This window comes from Lingula anatina, chromosome 9, assembly GCF_051362555.1.
Source record: "Lingula anatina isolate TDL-2025a chromosome 9, LinAna3.0, whole genome shotgun sequence".
NCBI classification, from domain to species: domain Eukaryota; kingdom Metazoa; phylum Brachiopoda; class Lingulata; order Lingulida; family Lingulidae; genus Lingula; species Lingula anatina.
In genome coordinates this window covers 7,403,243-7,424,961 of record NC_141775.1, presented here as the reverse complement: position 1 = coordinate 7,424,961, position 21,719 = coordinate 7,403,243, and the positions used below count along the sequence as shown (strand labels likewise).

Sequence of the window (21,719 nt, the reverse complement as noted above, 5' to 3'; positions counted from 1 at the left end):
ACCTGTCCTGTCTCTTTGACAAGTGGAGGGTAGAATTCCCTCAGAGAATTGGTGAATCTTACTTTTTTATTTTGATTACCTGGGAATAGAGATATTAATTCCTTGGCAATTCTCAAGAGGGCTGTCGTCGTTGTCTGACGAATCGCCATCTTGACATATCGCGCTGTAAGTAAATAGATATCAAAATGGGATGGGAAGAGAAGAATGGATTGTTTTATGGGCAAAAAATAATTTTCTAGGTGGACAATAAATTTTGTCTTTGTAAGTTGATAAGGATAAGGTCCAAGAAAATAGGTAATGGAGCTATGGTGATCAACACTACAGCATGTTACAGTAGAAGTTAATCAGTCGACAGTGGCAATATAGGAATATAGGAGTACGAAAATTTGAAGCGCATTGCAAAACAAGAATCACATTTTTAGTAAAAAAAAAGGGGGGGGGGGAGGGGTAGCATATAGAAAGGTCTGCATTTTAGAAAAGTAATGTTGATCGAATCAGAAAAAAAAAATGTCCGAAATCATTTTAAAAATATATTCTTCATTTTATGTAAAATTAGTAGTAACTGAGTTCACGTTTTGGTCTTGATCAGATTGCTTTAGGTTCATTTCCCACCTGAACTCTGATTGGAGGGTAGGGGACTTATTTGTGAAGCAGAAGATCATTTGATGAAGAGATTCCACAAGAAAATGTAACATGTATATCAATCATTGCAAACCCGATTTCTGTCAAACTGAAAGAGAACACAGTCTAATCACTTGATTAAAAGTCAAATGGCATTGAACTGTGTTTATAATAATGCCTACCTGAGAATTTAACCAAAAGTGCTTGAATATATGTGAAAAGAAGACAGTTTACATGAAACAAGAGCTAATATTGGCCAAAACAAGCTTTAAACATTAGGTTTTAAGATGAAGACTGTAATGAATTGCTTGTTTGATAAAAGGAAAGGAAAAAATATCCAGATATCATTGCCCTTAGATTTTTTTTTTACTTTTTACAAAAAGAAAAGAAAATAATCAAATTGTTAAAGTTGTGTTGCCATCATTGCAGCAAATTCTTTGCCAATCACTAATCAGCTATAAAATGATTCCTGAGATTCAAAGACATGATTGCCAAAAAGAAAAAAAAATCAAAAACATTTATATTCAGTGGAGAAAGATCGGTTGAGAACAGTTTTGTGGAACTTTACATGTTACGTTTAAATCAGGCTGAGTCTGATATAATCCCCTGATCACCTGTGTTTTGCTCATCCCTAGTGAAGGGACTTCCTAGTTACAGTGGAGGACTTTGTTATCTATGACAGATGTCAGTTATAAACACAGGCTGTTATTACAGATAGTAAATCAGATTGTATTGGTTCATCTTTCAGCGAGATGAGAACTAGATATTTTCGTATCTTCTGTAGTTATTTGCTCAATTGACTGGGGCTCTCTGTCATTGCAATTTGTACCAATTTCCTCAGGATGGGAGTTATATCACTTGAATTGAGGACTCCGTATCTGACAGGTGCATCGTGGATCACGACTGTTTGTATTTTAGCAGTCATTTTGATAAATTTGGAAATAGATAAGAATTCAGATGCGTGGGACATGAAATTTGACACAGTCAAATGTAAATAATTCTGTCCACTCAGGAAGCCAGGTTGATGGACTTTTATCATGTACTTTAAGTCACAAGAGCAGCAATTTCATCAAAAAATTAATCCTTAGCTGCTTTAAAAATACACCTATCCAACTGCACTCACGAATTTTTTGCATAACAGTTAAGTCTGCTCATTTTGCAATGGACTTCCCTGAGACACTGTTTTAATCATAATCTAGCTGTTTTATAGTAATTTTTTAGCGGGCAAAGAGTGCATTTAGTGCTTATGTTTTTTTTTTTTTTTTTTAGTATGTGATATTGTAACCAGTGTCTAATCTTTAGTGGAAAAACTTAAGGAAAAGATATGTTTGTTGTGAGAGCAGGAAATTGTCAATATTAAGAATGGGAAGGAAGAAGTATTTTTTTGAAAAGAGAAAATAGGTAGAAAGGAAAACAGATTATCATTAATTTTAAGTAAAATGTCTTTACAAAGAGGATATTAGGGAGCATTATTTATTGTAAGAAGTGGCCAGAATTTTAAAAAGAACTGAACAACTTCTCTGCAGAACTATTGTTGACGTTTAACTTTTTCTACCAATCATAGAAATTGGAATGTTGATGATTAAAACTTGGAAAATATATTTCTAACCTTTTTGTGCTTAGTAAGTTCAGTTATCTACCTATTTTTGAAGAGAATGTTGCCAGTATTGAAAATCAATGAAAACAAGAAAGACAAAATATGTTATGCACGGTAAAGAAGATAAAAACACTTAGTGAAATAGGGATTTTGTGAAATCATTGGTGTGTGTCTGACTAGAGAATAAACATAAAAACAGTGGGTCCATAATGGAGTATTTCTTTCATGGGAGTTATGAAAAAAGGACAGTAAAGGAAGTGAATCTCCGCATGTATTTATACCATGCAACGGGGAGCTAATCTTATTGATTAGTTAAATGATGAAAGCTTTGTGCCATTTCCTGGACTAATTGCAATGTCCAGGTATCTAACTGATCAGTGAAGGGAGACGGCATCCTCTTCTGTTGTTGGAGCTATTTGTTTTGGTCATGTGATAAGCTTATTACTGAATCTCTCTCTCTCTCTCTCTCTCTCTCTCTCTCTCTCTCTCTCTCTCTCTCTCTCTCTCTCTCTCCATTTATCAGTTCTAGGGATAAGCCTGTAGGTTTTTTTTGGTGGTGGTGGGGGGGGGGGGGAGGTAATTCAGAGTGACAAGTTAATCATTCAAACACATCACCTGGAATTTGGCAGTTTATCTCCCAGAAGTTCTTCATCTCAGCGACTTCTATTACAACGTCTCTAATGGGGAGGAACAAAGACTTAAGTCTCTAAGTCAATTCTCCATTATTTAGTTAAATCCCCCGAAGGAAAAGAACAGACCCTTAGCTTTTCTCTCTTGCTCCTTTTAATGAAAGCAAGGGAACATCTTTTATGTTGTTTGTATATTATAATAGTAAGTTAATGGTTACAAACAAAGAATTAGACATTATGTCAATTTTCCATGCATGTTGTCAATCCCCTAGAGGAAAACAACAGGCCTCTAAGTTCCCTGCATCCTTTTATTGAAATAATTATGGGAGCATCTTTCTATGTGTATTGTACATGTGAAGTGTGGTATACCTAAAAGGTGAGGCATCTCCAGTAATTTATTGACAGCATCTTGTTGTTTGTCAGCAATTAGTTGCACAAATAAAGGTGACTAGAATCAATTCGGATGATTGACACAGTTTAACAGATCTCGCCTCTGGGGAGGACTCTGATACGATTGACCCCACACTTAAATATTGACAGCACCGAAACGGGAACAATTGTACCTGGGGACAAAAGGATGAGGGAGACAAAAGTGGCAGTGAATGCCTCATTGGGCTCACCAGAGGGAGTGAAAAGAGTCTTTGTGACTGCCAACAGGTTTCTGAGTCCAACCACGCTTTGTTGGGTAATCAAGTCTTTGGAAACAGTCACATGCTTGATAAATATGAAAATGCGCTAATCATGCTATTGGGAAATGTTATATGGCAGTTTTAGAAGAAGATGTCACAGTTTGTGAGAATTTTACCAGTTGCTCGCAAACTGATGCAGATGGCTGTTTTGAACTAAGTCAGGCATAGATATTTTTTGTTTGAAATGATCACAATGATCCCCTCTTATCTCCTTCATATTTAAAAGGTGCATTAACTGCAAGTCATGCCCAAAAGACTTAGGAATATAATGTGCGTTATGATACATACGTGTAGGTTCTTCTATTTCAATTTACATTAAAAAATTCATTGATTTGGCAGAAATTTTTTATAAGTTGTAAGATGATTGATAATGAATAGCGTAAGTGCTCAGATAAACCCTGCAGTGTAAGCTTTCGTTTTCTCCACCCCCCCCTCCACAGTCCACCAAAATTCACCCCCCCCCCTCCCCATGCACACACACCTCGAGTTCCCTTAGAAAATGCACAGATTTCAAAAAGGCACTGAATTAGATAATCTATCTCAGCAGCTTTTGATGATATTAAACATAATATGCATAAGGTCTTTTCTTTTTACGTGATTTTCCTATGAAAATGCCGAAAATCAAAAAGTCTCAACAGTCAAAATGGCATGTAATATTCCAAAGTAGAAATGATCGGCAACCCTGTATAGTAATATTATGCCTGAAGCAGCAAGCAGAGATTTCATAGAATAGGATGGCTATGGATAATTCTCCTGGGGATGACTATTGAGTTAAGGTTTTATGGACCATGTAATCAAATCAATTCTCTAATTACTTTGCTAGTTTAACATCTACTGAGATAGGATTTAATTAAGGGCACAGCAGTATAGGGATTCTACTCGACATGCAAAGAGACTGATCTTATTTACCATAATCTGTGGACAGAGAGAGAGAGAGAGAGAGAGAGAGAGAGAGAGAGAGAGAGAGGTGGTGGACAGAAAGAGAAATAAAAAGGACTAGACGATGCAATAATAAGGGGACAGTGAAGGGAATGAGAAGTTGTGAGAGAACTGGGTAGAAGCGAAGAGACTGGATGATGATGAGAGAGAGAGAGAGAGAGAGAGAGAGAGAGAGAGAGAGAGAGAGAGAGAGAGAGAGAGAGAGAGACATGATGTATCTGTCATCACAATTTCTCCATGTTATTTAAGTTCTCAACTTTAAAATGTCACCTGTATATTCCTTCCCCATCCTGAGCCATTGGTCAGTCTTCTACTTATTACCTGACATCATGGTTATCACCTCAAACCCACACAACTCCATAGGGCAGAACAGGACAAATTGCCAAATTGGCAGATAAAGAATCATTACCTAAAACTGTGGGGAATTAACCATTGGACCCCTGGGAGCTTAATCCCTGGGATTGGGTTGACACATTACATAAGAGCTAAACACTGTCTTCCGGGAGACAGCCGAGTGCGTCTGTCGCAATTTTCTCAGTTTGAGATGAGGATATTCGTCAGAGTACATGCCAGAGTTGTCATTTTGTGCTTTAGACAAATGTCAGTTTTTCTGGTCTGTGATGGACGTTCTGGTTGTCTCTCACTCAGGATGCTCGTGTCACAGGGAAGATGAAATATGGCTGCAAAATAATTGAAATTATTAGGAGCTCTTCTTTTTGTCACAGGGAACATGAAATATGGTTGTAAAATAATTGAAATTATTAGGAGTTCTTCTTTTTTTCCCTCTGAAATGTTGTTTTTACATGATTTGAATAATTTAAGACTCTTCTGTTTAGGGGATTATTTATTGGTCTTTTTTATGCTCATTTTTAATAAAATGTACCTAAACGCTACTGGCATATTTATAGCCTTTTTTTATATCATTTTCACATTTTTTATCTGTTTTAAGATCTTTGAAGGATATATTTTTGCCACAGGATTTTGTGTGTAATTTGCACTAACAAAATGTCACATTTGCAGTCAAACAAAATTAATTTTTTTAACACTCCTCTTTTCCTTGAGATTCATATATTCTTGGCATATTGACATTTTCTATAAGGGACACAGAGTCAGAGCTTGAAGACTCTCAAGATGACTTCCACATATTTTTTAAAAATTCATAGACATGATCTCTCGATTACAAGAAGAAATCAGAGAGAAAATGTGGCACTGTCTTTGTCATGGGGTGTCAAACGTGATTCATAGTGGAGGTGAAATGCAAGCAGATTAGGAAACCAAGCATATCAGACAGAGATGATGGCGCATTCAATTTTGGTGATCCACTCTCCCATAGTCTTGTGATATTCTGAAAATATGGGGACCTGAATGCTCTTTCCAAAACCGTGGCATTGTCATTTGCATGTTAAGTACTTTTCTTTCAATTATCTTCCACTGATCCTTACTACTAAACATTCTTCTAAAAAAATGAGAAAGAAAGAGCGAGAGAGGAGGAATTTAAGGAATTAATTTTTTTTTTTTTTTTGGGGGGGGGGGGGGGGGGAGAGTGGGGTTGGGAAAGGAGAGATAGTAATGACTCCAAATAGGGATGGGGTGATGTGGGTCATTTGCATTTGATATATATATATATGCTCACACATATGAACTTTCTGGATGATGTAAGAAAACTGTTTGAATGTTGCCTTCCCTTCTTTCTGAATAATTAATGCTAATGAAGTACGTTATTTTACAAAACACTCATACTGAAAATTGTTTCATACAAAATGAGCTATTTCTTTAAAACTTAAAATGATTCCCCAATGTACATAATCAGCTTCAATGTAGAAAATCACATAAGAGGCGACATTACAGTGCATCAGTGGAGTGAGACAGAACAGATGCTGTTTTGTTTCTTTTTTGGTTTCCGTTTTACACAAAATTACTTCTGAAAGATGTATCTCAGCACCAGTGTCTGGACATCTGCCTATAGTTGACATTGGGGGCAGTGGACCATATGTGTGTATGTTCATGAGATCTGTTAGTGCTTTGACTGGATATGTGGAGAACCTTATATTGGCAAAGGACAGGAGAGGCAAAGCTGAGCAGGCTGAGAGAGAGAGAGAGAGAGAGAGAGAGAGAGAGAGAGAGAGAGAGAGAGAGAGAGAGAGAGAGTGAGTTTGGGGGATTGATTCTGATTTAGCAAGGAAGACCAGAAAGAAAAATTTTTGAAAAAAAATTCATTTGCTTTAAAGATATGCCATTTGCTTTGAAGAAAGAAAAAATTATAAATCATGACCAGTAGCTAAAAGAACAGTTGAGGGGTTGGAACAGTACGTAAGACTAGGAATGAATAGTTGTTTTAGGGAATGTTTCAAATAGTTTTGAACTCAGTTTGCCCCAAGAGAATGCCTATACTGATGCTTATAGCCTTGAGTTGATACCTACTGAAAGAAAGTTTGTTTTCTGAGACCAAATTACAATATCATATTCCACATATGGGTTCACACTAGAAACAAGTCGATTGGTTCCTGCAGTGGCCTCCTTTATGACATCATCTGGCCAGACTAAAGTGAACAGACAGGTGTCAGCTAAGCAGGGGCACACCATTGCACAACTTCATGCCTTTTGCTGGGCTGGTGACCTAATGGATCACCACACTGTGTTGATGGTGTCATTTACTATAGAACCGGTTCTTTTTTCTCTTGTGTGAACTCTGTCAAGATCCCCATCATGTCTGGCCTCAGTTGAACTCTCCTCTGTGGCAAGAACATGAATGGAAGTTAGAGCAGGTTGACTGAAAGAGAAATGTTTCCAATTTTCTTTTCATTAAAAATGTTTTACTGAATTTGATGCACTTTACTTATGTGGCATTGGAATAAGTCTTTTTGCTGCCAAGCTTTGGGTTGATTCCATAACAAAGATGATTGGAAGACCTCTGCACCCAAAAATGCAAGGTCTGCCATGATATATGTTCTGTGAAGCAGTTTCTTCTTTTGACTCTCAATACTTGAAGAAAGACAAAAAGTCCAAAATGGCATAATTGCGATTTCAAATGGTCCATTTCCTACAGACATTTCTACATTTCAGTGCTTTAAAAAAGCCAACTAATGCAAGAAACTTTCCCATTTAGATTCCACCACATTCAAAAAGATCAAAAGATAAAAAAAGAACAATATGCATTCCATAATATGTGATATAACCCTTGCGAATTAGGTGCGAACAATTTTTTTTTCAACAGCCCCATCACAGTACATGGGAACACTATTAGCAAACTCTTATACTGATGTATCTCCAATGCTGTCACTGGGAGACATACGATGGCAGCATCATTGCCCACTTATTGACAGTTTGGGCCCTGTGAAACTCATTCTCTTGTGAAATTTATGTGGGATAGGTTAGCCTACGGTATAGAGAACGGCCATATAGTGTCTGCGCCACAGCGGGAGAAGTGATCTGGCAAATGGCTGCACAGCTGCCTCGCACTGTGAAACATGCAGGAGAGGAGACTTAGTGATCTATGGTGAAATTCGTGGGGGAGAACATGTTTGCCACTAGCTAAGCGTAAAGAGCCACTATTACATATGGTTGTAATAGACCTTTAAAAGATGTTTTTTATCATCTGATGAATAAATTTATGCTCCTCTGTTCTGGAGAGCTCAGGAGAGGTTGACAATTTTGATTTCTCTTGGCTTCCGTTTGTAGTCTCAAATCATTTGATTTCTTTTCTAATTATTAGCAATATTCAACATTGTTTACTGCATTATGTAAAGAAATGTTTTCTTTTTCTTTTTTTTATTTTTTGAGGACAACAATTTCCATGATTGTCAAAACTTACATTTCTTTGAAAACAATTATAGACAGTGTGTTATAATTACCAATCAAAAATTATATACCATACAAAGCCAGTATTGGCTGCCTGAAGGATGCAGCTTTTATTAGATAATTTCATAAGCAAAGTCTTTCATTGGGATAGATTGGTATATTTTCTTCTGTCAACATTTCAGTTCAGCAATGTTACCAGATAATCAATTTGATATCAAAAATAAAAAAAAAATTATAAATAAAATAAGAAGCCAATGTGGCCTCTGAAGGAAGAAATATGCAGACTCCGTCTTACCAGTCATTCCAGTCACAGGGCGATAAACAATATTATCAGATACTGAAGATTTACAAAGGAAGTAGTGCACTTATGAGGTCTCACTGGCATATAGGTCAAAGGATTTTGAAATTTTGTTTCTTGACTTATGTTATCAAAACATTGGTAAATTAAAAAAGTATGATGTTAATTTGATTGATCCCCTTATTTCTTTTGATTTAAAGTTGAAAGTTACTGTCAACAGCAAAATTAATGAAAAATATTCATACTGAATATAGAATAAAAGGACGTTGCCAGACTTTTCATTTCATATTAAAAAAAAAAAAATTTCATTATATCCAATCCTATTTGTTTGTTTGTCAGCCAACAAGTGCTTATTTTTTAAAAGGATTAAAAATCTTCATTAAAATGTGCAAGTATTAGTCTTTACAAGTCACCAGATTGTAAGATTTATGCTAAACAAGGAGTTTATACCATGTGCCCCTTGTCTTTTTAAATTGGAATTTGCTTCGTCTTATCTTTATGGTGCAAACCACTGCTGAGCCCTTCCTGTGAAGCTGCCAACTCAACATAGGGACTGACACCAACTAGAGGGCGCTCTCTTGAACAGGTGTTTGTTCAACTCAGGTGTTTGTTCAACTCATCCAAGGCAAGAGTGTTTAAACAAGTTTTTATTAATACATTTTTTCACTTAAATATTCGGGTAGATAAAGCATTTGTTATATATTTTGGTTAGGTGTATTATATCTTTGACAAAATAACCAAAGTTATTTTTGTCTGTGGTTACATATTTATATATATATATATACATTGCAGTGGAACTCAGTGGAGGTATTTCCTCAAACAGGTGTCTGCTAATCCAGGAAAAGTTAATATGATAACACTTATTACTTTCTTTAAGAATAATGCTGAATTCAAAATTAGGATAAAATGCACACATCTTGTCAAGGTGCAAATGCATCTTGAATATGGAATAATGACAGTGGCAGGATGCTTTCTTAGAACGTCAACTTCACAACAGAATTTTTTTCTACATTTCTAGTCGTTTCAGATGACCAGTCTCAGTTGAAGGTCTGTGTAGGGGGATATGAATGGGGCAGATTAGGGTACAAAATTTTGTGAAAAAAAGTCTTGGTTGATAATATGACAGATTCCACATGGAAGCCTGGAGATTGTAGACTAGGGCTTAGGAAGATGGTCCTTCGTTTCTGATTGCTCATTTCCGTTCTGGAATAGCTGATGTCCGTGGAGTGCCATCAAGAGACCAAAGATGAAAAGATTTTTTCTCCTTCAAAATTCAAGAAATTGCTGTGGTCAAAAAAATAACCAAGTGTGGGGAGAGATAATGACAGTTTAATTGGCATTTGGTGTTCCTTGGTTTATACTTTTCTGTACCTGAACTGAATGTTCATTCTATGTTACTTATTGTCAAAAACTTGTTAATTGAAAGAATTTTATTTTAAGGATTTTTTAATATGTTCTTTTGAAAAATTTCTCTGTTCTTTATTAAGTGTCCTCAGAGAGGTTCTACAGGATAGAAATAAATTTTCTCTTTACAATGGTACCTAAGAAATATAAGCTTTTGATGGAACACAACTAATAATTTTATTTATAAAGGTCAACATAACATGCAGAAACATGCAAGATTAGTTCCAAGAAAGGGTAAAATTGCCAAAAACAAATAGAAAATATAGTGAAATACTGCCAAACACGAAATGAGATGTAGCCAACTTGGCAGCAAGCTGTTTACAGAAATTATCCACATTAGGAGAGGAAAGGGGTTGGACAAAACAAAGTGGATTCATATCAAGTTGTGTTGTTTCACAATACACTTCTGGTGTTGAAACAAGGGATAGAAATTACGTCTTATCAGAGAATAAAAAGAAAGTATGCTAAAACATAACAGACTTCATTCCCCAGCTCCAAAAATAGTACTTTTACTTATAAGTTTAGCAGCAAAGATGAGCAGATTGTCTTCGAGAAGTAACACAGCCCCAAAAATGGAGAATTTGTGTTGAAACTAACTAAACCAAGAAGAAGCATGTTCACATTCTCACCAAGACCAGATATATAAACTGAGTAAACATGAGTATATATGACATTAAATTGTATTCAGGCTTCAACACTAGCTGTCCAGCAATATGAAGTTTAAGTTAAACCAGAATGTCTGAATTTATTTATGCGTAGAGTGAGCATTCAAAGCTCTCTATGTGTGATCATATGGCTTTAAGACAAACTCAAAGAAGTTGTTTCCTTAGCGTAAAGGGCTCTGTCTTTTAGTCACCAAGAGGAGATGCTCTCTTTAGAAGAAGTAGATATTCAATTTATACCACTACATAGTGATGGTCTTTTTGGCATTAGGAGTTCTGCAACATGTTTGGCAGTGAGAACTACTCCTGTCTCTGCCAGAAAGCTGGTTTCTCGGTGAGAGGAGATTTTCACTCTTCGAGCAAAGGGCTCTTGGTTTATGTTTAGCACTGAGAAGAGATTCTCTCTCTGCGGGAGGAAATGTCTTTTATTGCTTGTATCCTCAGATTCATGATCTTGCCATCTGTTCGCAGGATCAACTGCGGGAGTGATAAATGTGGGATAAGAGTTGTCCTCCCCTCGTTCTCTTCATTCTCGCTGTGTAAAAGCACTTAACTTTGGCTGTAAATTACTGACTTCTCGGTGATGAACACTTGTTTGTCAGGAAAAATTTAAGGAGGCAAATTTTTGGTGGGAAAATATTTTCTGGAAGATTATTCATCTTTTTTTTTCCATCCTTATATCTGATGAAGCCTTATCAGAAAAATTTGAGGAGTTGCATTTTGGTGAGAAAGGATTTTCTCGACAATTTGTTTCTTTTAGATTATTGATGATATAGGATTTGAGAACCCCTCTTTCAGTAAAACAAGAAGAATGTGTAGGGAGAGTATTTGATGAGGAAATCATTATGGAACGTATTCTTTTAAAAATGTACATTTTTATATTTATTTTATTTTTATGTAAAATTTCACAATTGTGGAGGGTGTGTGCAGGTGAAAATTTGAAGGGAGACTTTTTTTGTCAGACAGTTTCTTCGATTGCCATAGAAAAAGAAAAAACATTTGTGTGTCAGCAAAAAATCAGCATTTTGGAGTGTTTGTGCCACGGCATGTGCCTTCTTTGCCCTTTTGCAGATTCAAGATGATACAAGTGTCGCCGTTGCTGGTGGCCATATTGTTTAAGCTGTTGTTTTCATGTGATATGATTGAACTGTGCGATGCTACTTAAGTTGGGGATAAATTTCTCAGAAAAGCCTTGGGAATTTTCAGAATGTGAAAAAGGTGATTTGTGTTCAGTAGGCTGTAATTAATCTTGTTTACAAGTGCAGCATCAAACATGGTCCTCTGATATGTTCGCCATTATTCTTCAGGGGCTATCTGAAGAGACTAAGAGTAAACTAAGTGTATTACATGATATTGCAGTTAGTAAATAATTAAGAAATCAAATCCTTTCAATTCAATTATTACTGAAAGTAAAAAACAAAGTTGCAAGTTAATTTTAATTTACCCAGGTTAAAAGTAAGACCATTAGGCAATAAACTATATTGTGTCTGATAAAACTGTAACCTTACCACCATGTCTTCAAGTGCAAATTTAAACAAGTGTATAGACAAAAAACAGTGAAAAAGGAAAACACAGCAGTTTTAACCACAAAGATATCAGACCTTGTTGAAAAAGAATCTTAGCACTTCTTGAAGTGATTTTCTGTAAAAACCACATCGTCAACACTGTGTAATGGAAGAGGTCCCGCAATTGTGGTCGACATGCAGCTATCAGCAAATCACTGATATATGTGAGATACTGCATAGGAACATGGAAGTCAACAGAGTTCCTAGAAAGTTTTCAAAATCCTCCCTCTGGGCCGCAGTGGGTAGGTATCATGCCCCTTAGCATTAGCAGAGCATGGCCATATCCATATTCAAGGGCCTGGTTGTTAGTTGAGGTGCCCAGTAGTGTGGACGTGTCGTTTGAGGAACGAAATTGGTGGACACCCACTGAAGTTCATGAGGATGCCATTGCTGACAGTAATGGCCCCACTTGCTGTCGATATTTTATCAAGAAAACTGAAAGAAAAAATTGACATGTTTAAGGATGGGTGGACAGCTTTTTTATCACAATTATTCTTGAATGGTGTTATACATATTTTCATTGTGTTTTATTGTTGTGTTTTTCTTTCTTAGTTTAATTTTTTTTTTTCAGTCTTCAATTGGAGGCCGGGAAACATTTATTTGAGATGTTTCTATGATGAATCTTGATTTTGAAGTAAAATGAAAATTTCAACTCTTAAAACTATTAATAAAATTTTCAGAAATTACATTTAGGGACTTAGTTTTATAGTGAAATTTTTGTGACATAAATGTGTGAAGGCATTTTTCCTTTAGACACATTGTGGCATTATATTCAAAGACCAAAGCATTATTTCATTAAATCACCAATGGAATTTGATTGACCCCTCGGTTTATTCACTTAACAGTATTCAAAAACAAACAAACAAAAAATGGTTGCCAAAAGAATGCTTGATATTTAGTAGATTTTCATTTGGCAACCCATCTGTTCCTAGTGTCATTGTCAAATCTTTGGAACATGGAATTTGTTTGTCTCATTCCCAGGTTCAACATTTTCCAAATTTATGACCTTTGTAGCTGCCTTTGCTAGCTTCCACCTCTTCAAAAACATCCTACTCCTGTCAGAGTGTTGAGATTATTAGAAAATCGCATCATTTTTTCCAGACAAAATGCTCTTTGTACATCCATTTGGTCGGGGTGGAAGGAGGGCTCAAGACGGTGCTAGAATTTGTCCAATCAGTGCCAGTGTTAATTTGTCTCTGGGTATGACAGTAGTGGGTTGTAGCTGACAGGAAATACAAACATAGTTGTGCTATGCCTAATCAGCCCTCTCTAGTTGTTGAAAGGACTCTCTTAAAAAGCTGTCCTATTGGTCAATGTGGTACATGGATATATTTTATAACATCCATTTTTTTAATCTCATGAGTTGGTTCATCCAGTTTTCCTTACTGCTTGGATAAAAGATGTTTTCAGACTTTTCGTGGAATGTAAAGCTTTTCATACTCTCGCAAGGGGACAATTGTTGTAATTTAGCAGCATTTACTTTGCTCAGACATTTTACCAGTCTCTGGATACAGTTTAACACATATGTGTAATTAAGAGATACCACACATGCATGCACATGCAGGAAAAAGAAAAAAAAAAACGCACACAGGCACACGCACTACTATGATTGGCTTGATATTTTGTAATTAGTCTTTTGCACCAGTCTTAAAACTAAAGAAATGATATCATGATAGTCATTGGTAGTTATTGCTGTAAGAGAAAGTAATATATATATTTGCCTGTACATGTATGTTTATATAGTTTCAAGAATAAATGTACTCTGAAAAGTGGCAAAAAGTTATGACTGTCTGTGATAGAGGGTATGTTCCAGTCATTACAGTTATTAGGCTACAACACAGCGACCCTAACAACTGTAAGGTCACTAAAGACAAGCCATGCTAATTATTTCCATTCAGAAGGGCTGTTATTTTAAGATTTTGTAGAAAAGATATTTTGAAAAATGATGAAGGAAATGTATATTTTTCCCCACTAAAATGGTTATCCTTTTTTTTTGTGCTGGGAAAGTAAATAATACCTAAAAGGGGAATTACTGACAAAAATGTAGACTGCATAGTTTCTTCTCTTTTATATTTTATTTAATTAACAATTCAAGCATATTCACAAAATATTCTTCTAATTTTTCTTCTTGTTGATTTGAGCCATTTTATCCAAATGACACACAAGGTTTTAAAGCATCCTGTGACTTGCAATACAGACAGATACTTGAGCTTTACTTGTCAAAACAGCCACATAACACAGAAATTGTAGTAGACCACAGCATCAACATTTAAACCAAGCAGGGTTTCCAGCATTTAAGTCCTCAAAATAACACAAATATATACCGGTATATTAATCCATAATACCTCAGAGCAAAAATGATATACAGCAAAAGTGAAGCAATCTATTAATAGAATACAATTGAGTAAAAAAGAAAAGATTAGAAGCACAGCCTATGCCAAAAAACAAAGTGCAGGCCATCCATAGCAAGATGGCCTACTGAAAACTGCGAAGAAAAGTATTTGCTCAGTTATAAAAGTGCATCTGTGCTGTCAGCCACTCTTTAGTGACTGCACTGCACTCTGGTGGTGAAATCTGTGGGTAATCTAATATCAGCCAATCAGACCAACCACCAAACATATGCTTCCACTCAAGTCAAGTTGGGCAGGTAGTCGCTACATGTTAGTGAAGCTGCACAGACACCTGTTAAGTTAAGAAGGACAGTAGGCAGAAACTGGCGGAGAATCTTTCCGACTCAGACGGTGGTTTCTGGCGCTGCTATCATTTTGTGAGGTAAAGATGTTCTTTTGGTAATTTTTTGTTGACACTTAAAATGCATGCTTTTCAGTCTTGGAATGCATTACATGCTGATTTACAATGTGTGTATTTAAATTGGAAGATGGGCAGCAGAGGTTATTGGAAGTTTTCTTTTAAAGGATGTTGTTTTTTTTTCTTCTCTATCATTTAAACACTCAGGCAGTTTAGTTTCTTAGTTATGGCATTGATAAAGAAGTTAAAAGGATTAAGAAACAGTATAAAACCTGTAATTTTGTTTCAGTTGAAAGCAGTGAATGTAGCCAAGGCTTGTTTAAATGTCTATTTGACAGTGTTATTCCAATGGAATAAAATATTGCTTTTTGTGCATCAGTAAATGTTATCATTGCCATAGTTTCTGTTACATCTAAAAACTGGTATATTTCTGCAAACATGGTTCATGTTTCCACACATTGTGTGAGCAGCCTCTTCTGTCAACTTTGTTAATGTTAATTGTATGTGTAATCAGAAACCAGAAGTTTTAAACAGAAGAGGAAGAAAATTCCTTTAAGAGATGATTTTTTTTCAGGAGCGTATGGCTTGCACCCCCATGTTGCACTGACATGTGGAAATCGTAAATGTAATTCCTTGTCAGTGTCAGCGTAAGACCCTTTTCATTAATTGCATTAATAACACATTTTACACATTAGGCTGTAACGCTTTCATGTCAGTTATTAAACAGTATAGTTTTTTATGGTAAATAGCTGGTGTCGTTTTTTCAACAACATTAGCTTGTTTTGATAATGGTTGTTTCTGTGGAGGCATTTCCGTCCCAGTTTCTCATGATAGATAATGTTCTAAGAGATCTTAATCATCTAGTGGTGTTGATCATCCTCCACTCTCTGTCTGCCCATCTTCCACTCAGCCAATTCCATAAAAAAAAAAAAAAAAAAAACTTGATTATGAGAGCAATGCCCAAAGTCTATCTTTGAAACACAATCACAAAGATAAGTTAATCACTTTTAAAAGATCATCGTAGGTTCAATTATATGAGCTACAAATAATTGGGGTGACATTATGAAGAGAGTAGCTCTTACACAAACTAGAAGGAAATGGAGAAATAAGACATCTATTTGACCATGACAACTAAATAGTGACTATGATATGCTTATATCTTTGCCACAAAAGTAGTAAGTACAACCAACATAAGTAGTCACAGCTTGGTTTATATATCGATTAAGATTTATTTCAATTTGACGTGATTAATATTCAGATGGTAGAACCAGGACTTGGTTTCCATACGTGACTTCTCATTTGTGTCAACCTTATGAGCTAAAGTCAACTCGCTTTGACATCTACAGATAAGAATGACATGATTTTTGTGATGAATCACCTCAATTCTCCCCTCGCTACAATCATTGATGCTATAATATTGGTTATTAAATCATATTTGAACAGTGTATCAACTTCTGGACTTGCCTCAATGCAGGCGCGTTCAGCATTGAAGACAGATACATGTTTTAGCCTCAATTTTGAAAACTGATCTAAAAGATGATACAAAGAATTCTATATACTTCATTTTAGCTCTGCAAAAGTTTTTTTTTCTTCAGATTTTGGCATTAGACCAAATTCTGCCTAATTTAAATCACCAGATTGCTCTGGGCATAATTATGAAGGCTTAGGTCTCATTACAGAAGGGATCCTATGCTCTTAATTAGCTGACTTGATCATTGGCTAGATTGATTATAGAATGGTTTTGTGAGTTCTTGGAAAGTGTAAGCTGGGGTAGTGCTAACACTCGCCAATTTAGCCAAATGCTAAAACTTACTTAAATTGGCTTAAGAAAAAGGGATTGATTTGACTTGTTTTAGTCAAATTATAACCATTTTGATAACAAATTGACAAAAAAATGGTGATTTGGCTAAGCAAAAAAAAAAAAAAAAAAAAAAAAATTGCTTGCACTACCCCAGGTAAGGGTACATATTAGTTGTAGTGCCATTGGTAGTATATTGTAGTATGTAGTGCCCCTTGGGCCTTAAAGGGAGAAACTTTTGATATAAAACGTGGGGGGCTAATACACAGATCTGCTTCATTTCCCATCAGTGATAATTACAGAAGAGAAGATAATAGATGAATAGTGTCTACTGCTTTAGTTTTAATTGATAATTACTTTTCTAACTGACTTTGTTTTTTAATGATGTTCAAAAGCATTTAAAAAGCTGGGATACTGCAGTGAAAAGGGTGGATGAAATGTTAAACTTAAGGAGAAAAAAACCCAACAAATCGGTTGCAGTTTTTCTTTGTGTACATGTATCAGTTGATTGATGTAATGATAGAATGGGATGAAGGTTTTATATCTCAGTACATGTCTTATCTATTTGTTGTCGTGTCTGCTCACACGCAGTTTCATTTTCCCACACACTTCCTATCAAACGCAGACAGTGGTTTGAATTTTCGAAAAAAAAAAAAAATGAAAATTTCAAATATTCCAGATGTAGTATTAATTTTTTTTTTGATTGTTTTAATCACTCAAATGTTTAATGTGTCCAGTTTCTTATAGCATTCTGATAAATCATTTTTTAGTGTTTCATCTCTCCATTATTCTACCCAGTACAGAGATTTTATAAATTCTGTGGTGTTTCCTTTCATCTTAGGACAGTTAAGTTTAGGTTGAACAGAAGCAATATTAGGTAGCGTTCCTGCAGAGAAAACAGTTGCAAAAATATTCAACCGAAATGTGATCTATTTTGATAATTCCAGTTATGTTATTGTTATTGTAATGCTTAAGACTATGCATAACATTATTAGTTGTTATTGTAAAGTTTACAAAATAAAACAAAGGGGAATTAAACAAAAATGTATTGGCCTGCATGGGGTGTCTTACATGTAATCTGGATTTTGGTAACAGTATTCTAAAAGACAACACTTAACAATGTAAAACATAAAACTTGATTTCATAATTCTATTTCTGTCAGATTTCTTCTGACAGCTGACAAGTTCATAGAGATTTCTTTTATAAGTCGTTTAAAGATGAAAATCAAAACTATAAACAACAGAGAAATCCAAAATAAATGTTCCTTTATCTTTTCTCTCTTTACAGATAGTTGATAAGTTTGGTAAGGTCCAAGGTTGGGTAGACGCTAGTGACCCAGGAACAGGGAATTGGATGAAGTACGTCCGCAGCGCCCTCTCGAGGCAAGAACAGAATCTCATGGCCGTGCAAGCAGACGACCAGGTGAGTAGATCATTTCACGTCTGAAGAGAAAATCTGTTGGTTTAAATTTGAAAAAAAAGAAAGAAAACAAACCTGGGAGCTGAGCCAGGTACATGCTTTTAAAATCATATTTTGTTGGCTTTCATATCTTGAAAATTAAAAAATATATATTTTTTTAAGAGGCAGACTGAGCACTCATAGGTTATACTAAGTATAGATAGGAAAGATATAGAATATGTACTAACTTCTGTAAATGAATATATGAAAAATTTGTATGCATTATGATTTTGTTATGAACTGGATTAGAATATTCACCCCATTGTTTAAAATAAAATCTCAAATGGAAACAAGAAACTTATTTATAATGGTGAATAGGGAAAAACTGTAGAGATGAAGAAAGAAGGTAGTCAAAGACAACCCTAAAATATCTAGGAAACATTTGCCTAAGATGATACTGCACTTTGTACTGAACATCTTTGTTTGTACAACTGTATTCTAGTACTTTATCTAATACCATTTATTGGATTGAATGGTGTTTGTTCAGCATCAAACGTGACTTCTGACTTAAATACATCAATTGCACAGCTGCTGCGATAGTGTGAATCGGGGACCAGTGAATCAGAGCAAGAGAGAGTATAAAATTTATGCATTGATAAGAACTATGAAACACTTGCCGTCAGCATACACTGATGAGTTAATAGCACATGAAACTACCCTCCTTAAACAACAGGTATTCCTTTAAAAAAATCAGCAGCATTAAGTTTGGACATACGGGCCCATTTGTATACTAATTTTTCTAGCAGAGGATTAAGGGTGTTGTTATTTACAAAACATGGTCTATGAGTGTGGGAACATGATCAAATAGAATCCCACAGTGACTCACTCAACTTCATGGTCTCCAACGGCATAACATTCAATTAGCACAGAAGTTTTTAGGAAACTTTTGACTCGTCTCTTAATTTTATTTTTAAAAAAAGTATTTCGTTTTGCTGGGAAAATTGTTATATATCACCAGAAGTTATAGAAAGACCAACTGATAATGATTTAGTTCAAGGAAAAAAATCTGTCACAGACACTGTAAAATTATTCAAGGCTATATTTTTAGAATTGAATATTTTATTGGATGGATGTCCCAAAATGACTTCCATTGCTCAACCTTAATATTGTTATCAAAAACCAGCAAAATCTTCTTTGACTAATCAAAAAGAAATCATTTATGGGAGGGGGGGGGGGGGGGGGGAGTCTCTTAGGTTTTAGCTGAGGTATGTTCATTTTGTAATAAAGTACAGATTCTTTTCAATGAAACTTTTTTACATCTATAATAAACTTATTTAATCAAGTTTTTGAATGTTTTATTGCATGCTTACATACATACATAAGCATGCACACACACACACGCTAACACACAAACTTAATATGATATGATGTAAGATTCTTTGGGATTCTCAGGTGTTTTTCTTCCATTAATAAAATGATGAACAAAAGATCTGCACATCTGGAATGATATCATATTTGCAACCCTCAAGGCATAATGCTGAATCTTTAGTAGAAAAAACACCCACACTTATACTGTTATCTTTAAAGAAATTAATGTTACAGGAACATATTTCCGAAGATAACTCCCACACAAGTGAACAATACTTCCTTCAGATTTTTTTAAAACCTTGCAAATATTATATGCACTGCTGGTTTAAGAAATTTAGCTACCCAAGGTACAAGTCTTAAAGGCACTGATGTGCCATCAGCTGATTTGAAGTTGAGTTCAGAAACTTACTGAATTTGTACAAATTGTCATATGTATTTCCGGACAGAATCTGAAGAAAGATTATTTAAAAAATGTTAAACACTGATGATAATATTGGGTTTGGGTGAAATAGTACGTTCAAAAGGGCACATTCAAATTGAGTCACTGAAAATGAAGATATCATGAAAATATGAAACACTGAGTTCGGTTGCTGTTTAAAAGATAATTCATTACTGTGTGGGTGGGGCTTAATTTTTTTCTCATATCCAGCTTTATTCTTCCTTGAAATGTAGAAGAAAATTAGTCCAACACACACACAAAAAACACCAGACAAACCATCCCTTTAGAAGGGACATCACAGTTTAATTCAGGCCAACTGACCCGTGAAGAACCAGCACTTGTTTTATCTCTCAGTCTGTGATTGAACATGACAGTGAATTTTGAATACATCCTGTAAAACAAAGCTAACACAAAGCTATTCGGTATTCCTCCCTTTGAGCGAAGAGGTAGATTAAAGCACTGACAAGACACCAGATACCCTTGAAGTTGGGTACTCTCATAATTAGTTCATTGAGTAAATTTTGTCTGTTTTGCTCGTCCCTCCTTAGATGCATCCAGACAGTTAGGAACTCTTCCCCCCCCCCCCCCCCCACACACACACACACACACACACATACCACAAATGAAGTTATTTTTAACATTTTGTTGATTCTAAAAGCATTATTATTTTATTTTCTGGGAATATGAATATTAACCAGTATACCAGGGAGGTGATATATCACAGTTCCCATTTCCAATGATTTTGTCTAAACAAGCACTACAAACATACATATATGCATAAATAGCAATGCTTGATACAGATTTTGTTTTTGAAAAATGTTCGATGATGAAGGTAATCACATGGCATGGAAAATACATAGAAAAAAGTATTTCTGAGAAGGGTATTTTTTGATTGCTTCAAAACAAGCAGATGGGATTTTAATGAACCTGAATGTGATAATTGAAGAATGTGGTAATGATTGGAGACTGTTAGAAATCATCCTGGAGGTAGACTAATCAAGATGGTTTCTTTGTGTTGCCAAGATAAAATCACATTATCACTTGATTCACGTCTTCAAAATTCCAGGGATTCTTCATTCTTGGAAAAATACACTAATTTTGCAGTTCGTTTTGATTTTTATCCCACGCGATGATAAAAAACACTTGTAAATTGTTTTTGCAGCATATGTAACTGCTGTTTTTTCCAAGGGTAAAAGTAGGGTAAAAAAAATTTCTACAAACCTGGATCATTGATCAGAACTTCGCAGACTTAGAAAGATATTAATTTAGAGAATTTTTTTCTGAAAGCATGTTGATACTGATAAAGATAGAAAGAAGACTAATCACAGCAGATACTTGAGGTCAAGAATATCTTTATCCCACTCCTGGTCCCTGCGGGATCCTGTGGTCAGTTTCAAAGAAGGTCCCAAAATTTACGACCTATTTCCTTTTACATGGTCATTTACCTCAACCAGTGGAGTCCAGCATTCAGTTCTGCAATCCAAGTGGTTTTCAATTATCAAGTCCAGTTAATTAAAAGGTGTAGTTGTTTGATGTCTCATGATGATTTGATGACTTGGGGTTTTGATGAGTGTAGGATTTTATTGGAGTTTGAAAAGTGTATGTTTTAGCATCTTTTGTGGGTGGTTTCTGTTTTCATCAGAAAAAAAGATAGAGAAAGAGAGAGTGGAAAGAAGAGAGAGAGAGAGAGAGAGAGAGAGAGAGAGAGAGTGGTCAGGATGATCAATTAACAAATGAATATTTCAGAAGGAAAGAGAAATTTTTGA

At 35.3% G+C, this 21,719-nt stretch overlaps 1 protein-coding gene across 3 annotated transcripts in view; it reads left to right on the top strand.

Moving 5' to 3' along the window:
* The window catches only part of LOC106161219 (histone-lysine N-methyltransferase MECOM), a 94,645-nt gene that overhangs the window by 53,611 nt on the left and 19,315 nt on the right, over positions 1 to 21,719 (top strand). For 2 of the 3 annotated variants that reach the window (XM_013538102.2, XM_013538101.2), the window contains exon 3: positions 18,036 to 18,170. In XM_013538102.2, coding sequence (XP_013393556.1) covers positions 18,036 to 18,170 — 135 coding nt within the window. Of the gene's footprint in view, positions 1 to 14,806; positions 14,975 to 18,035; positions 18,171 to 21,719 lie in introns of those variants that run through there. The other variant, XM_013538103.2, reaches the window with a different exon arrangement.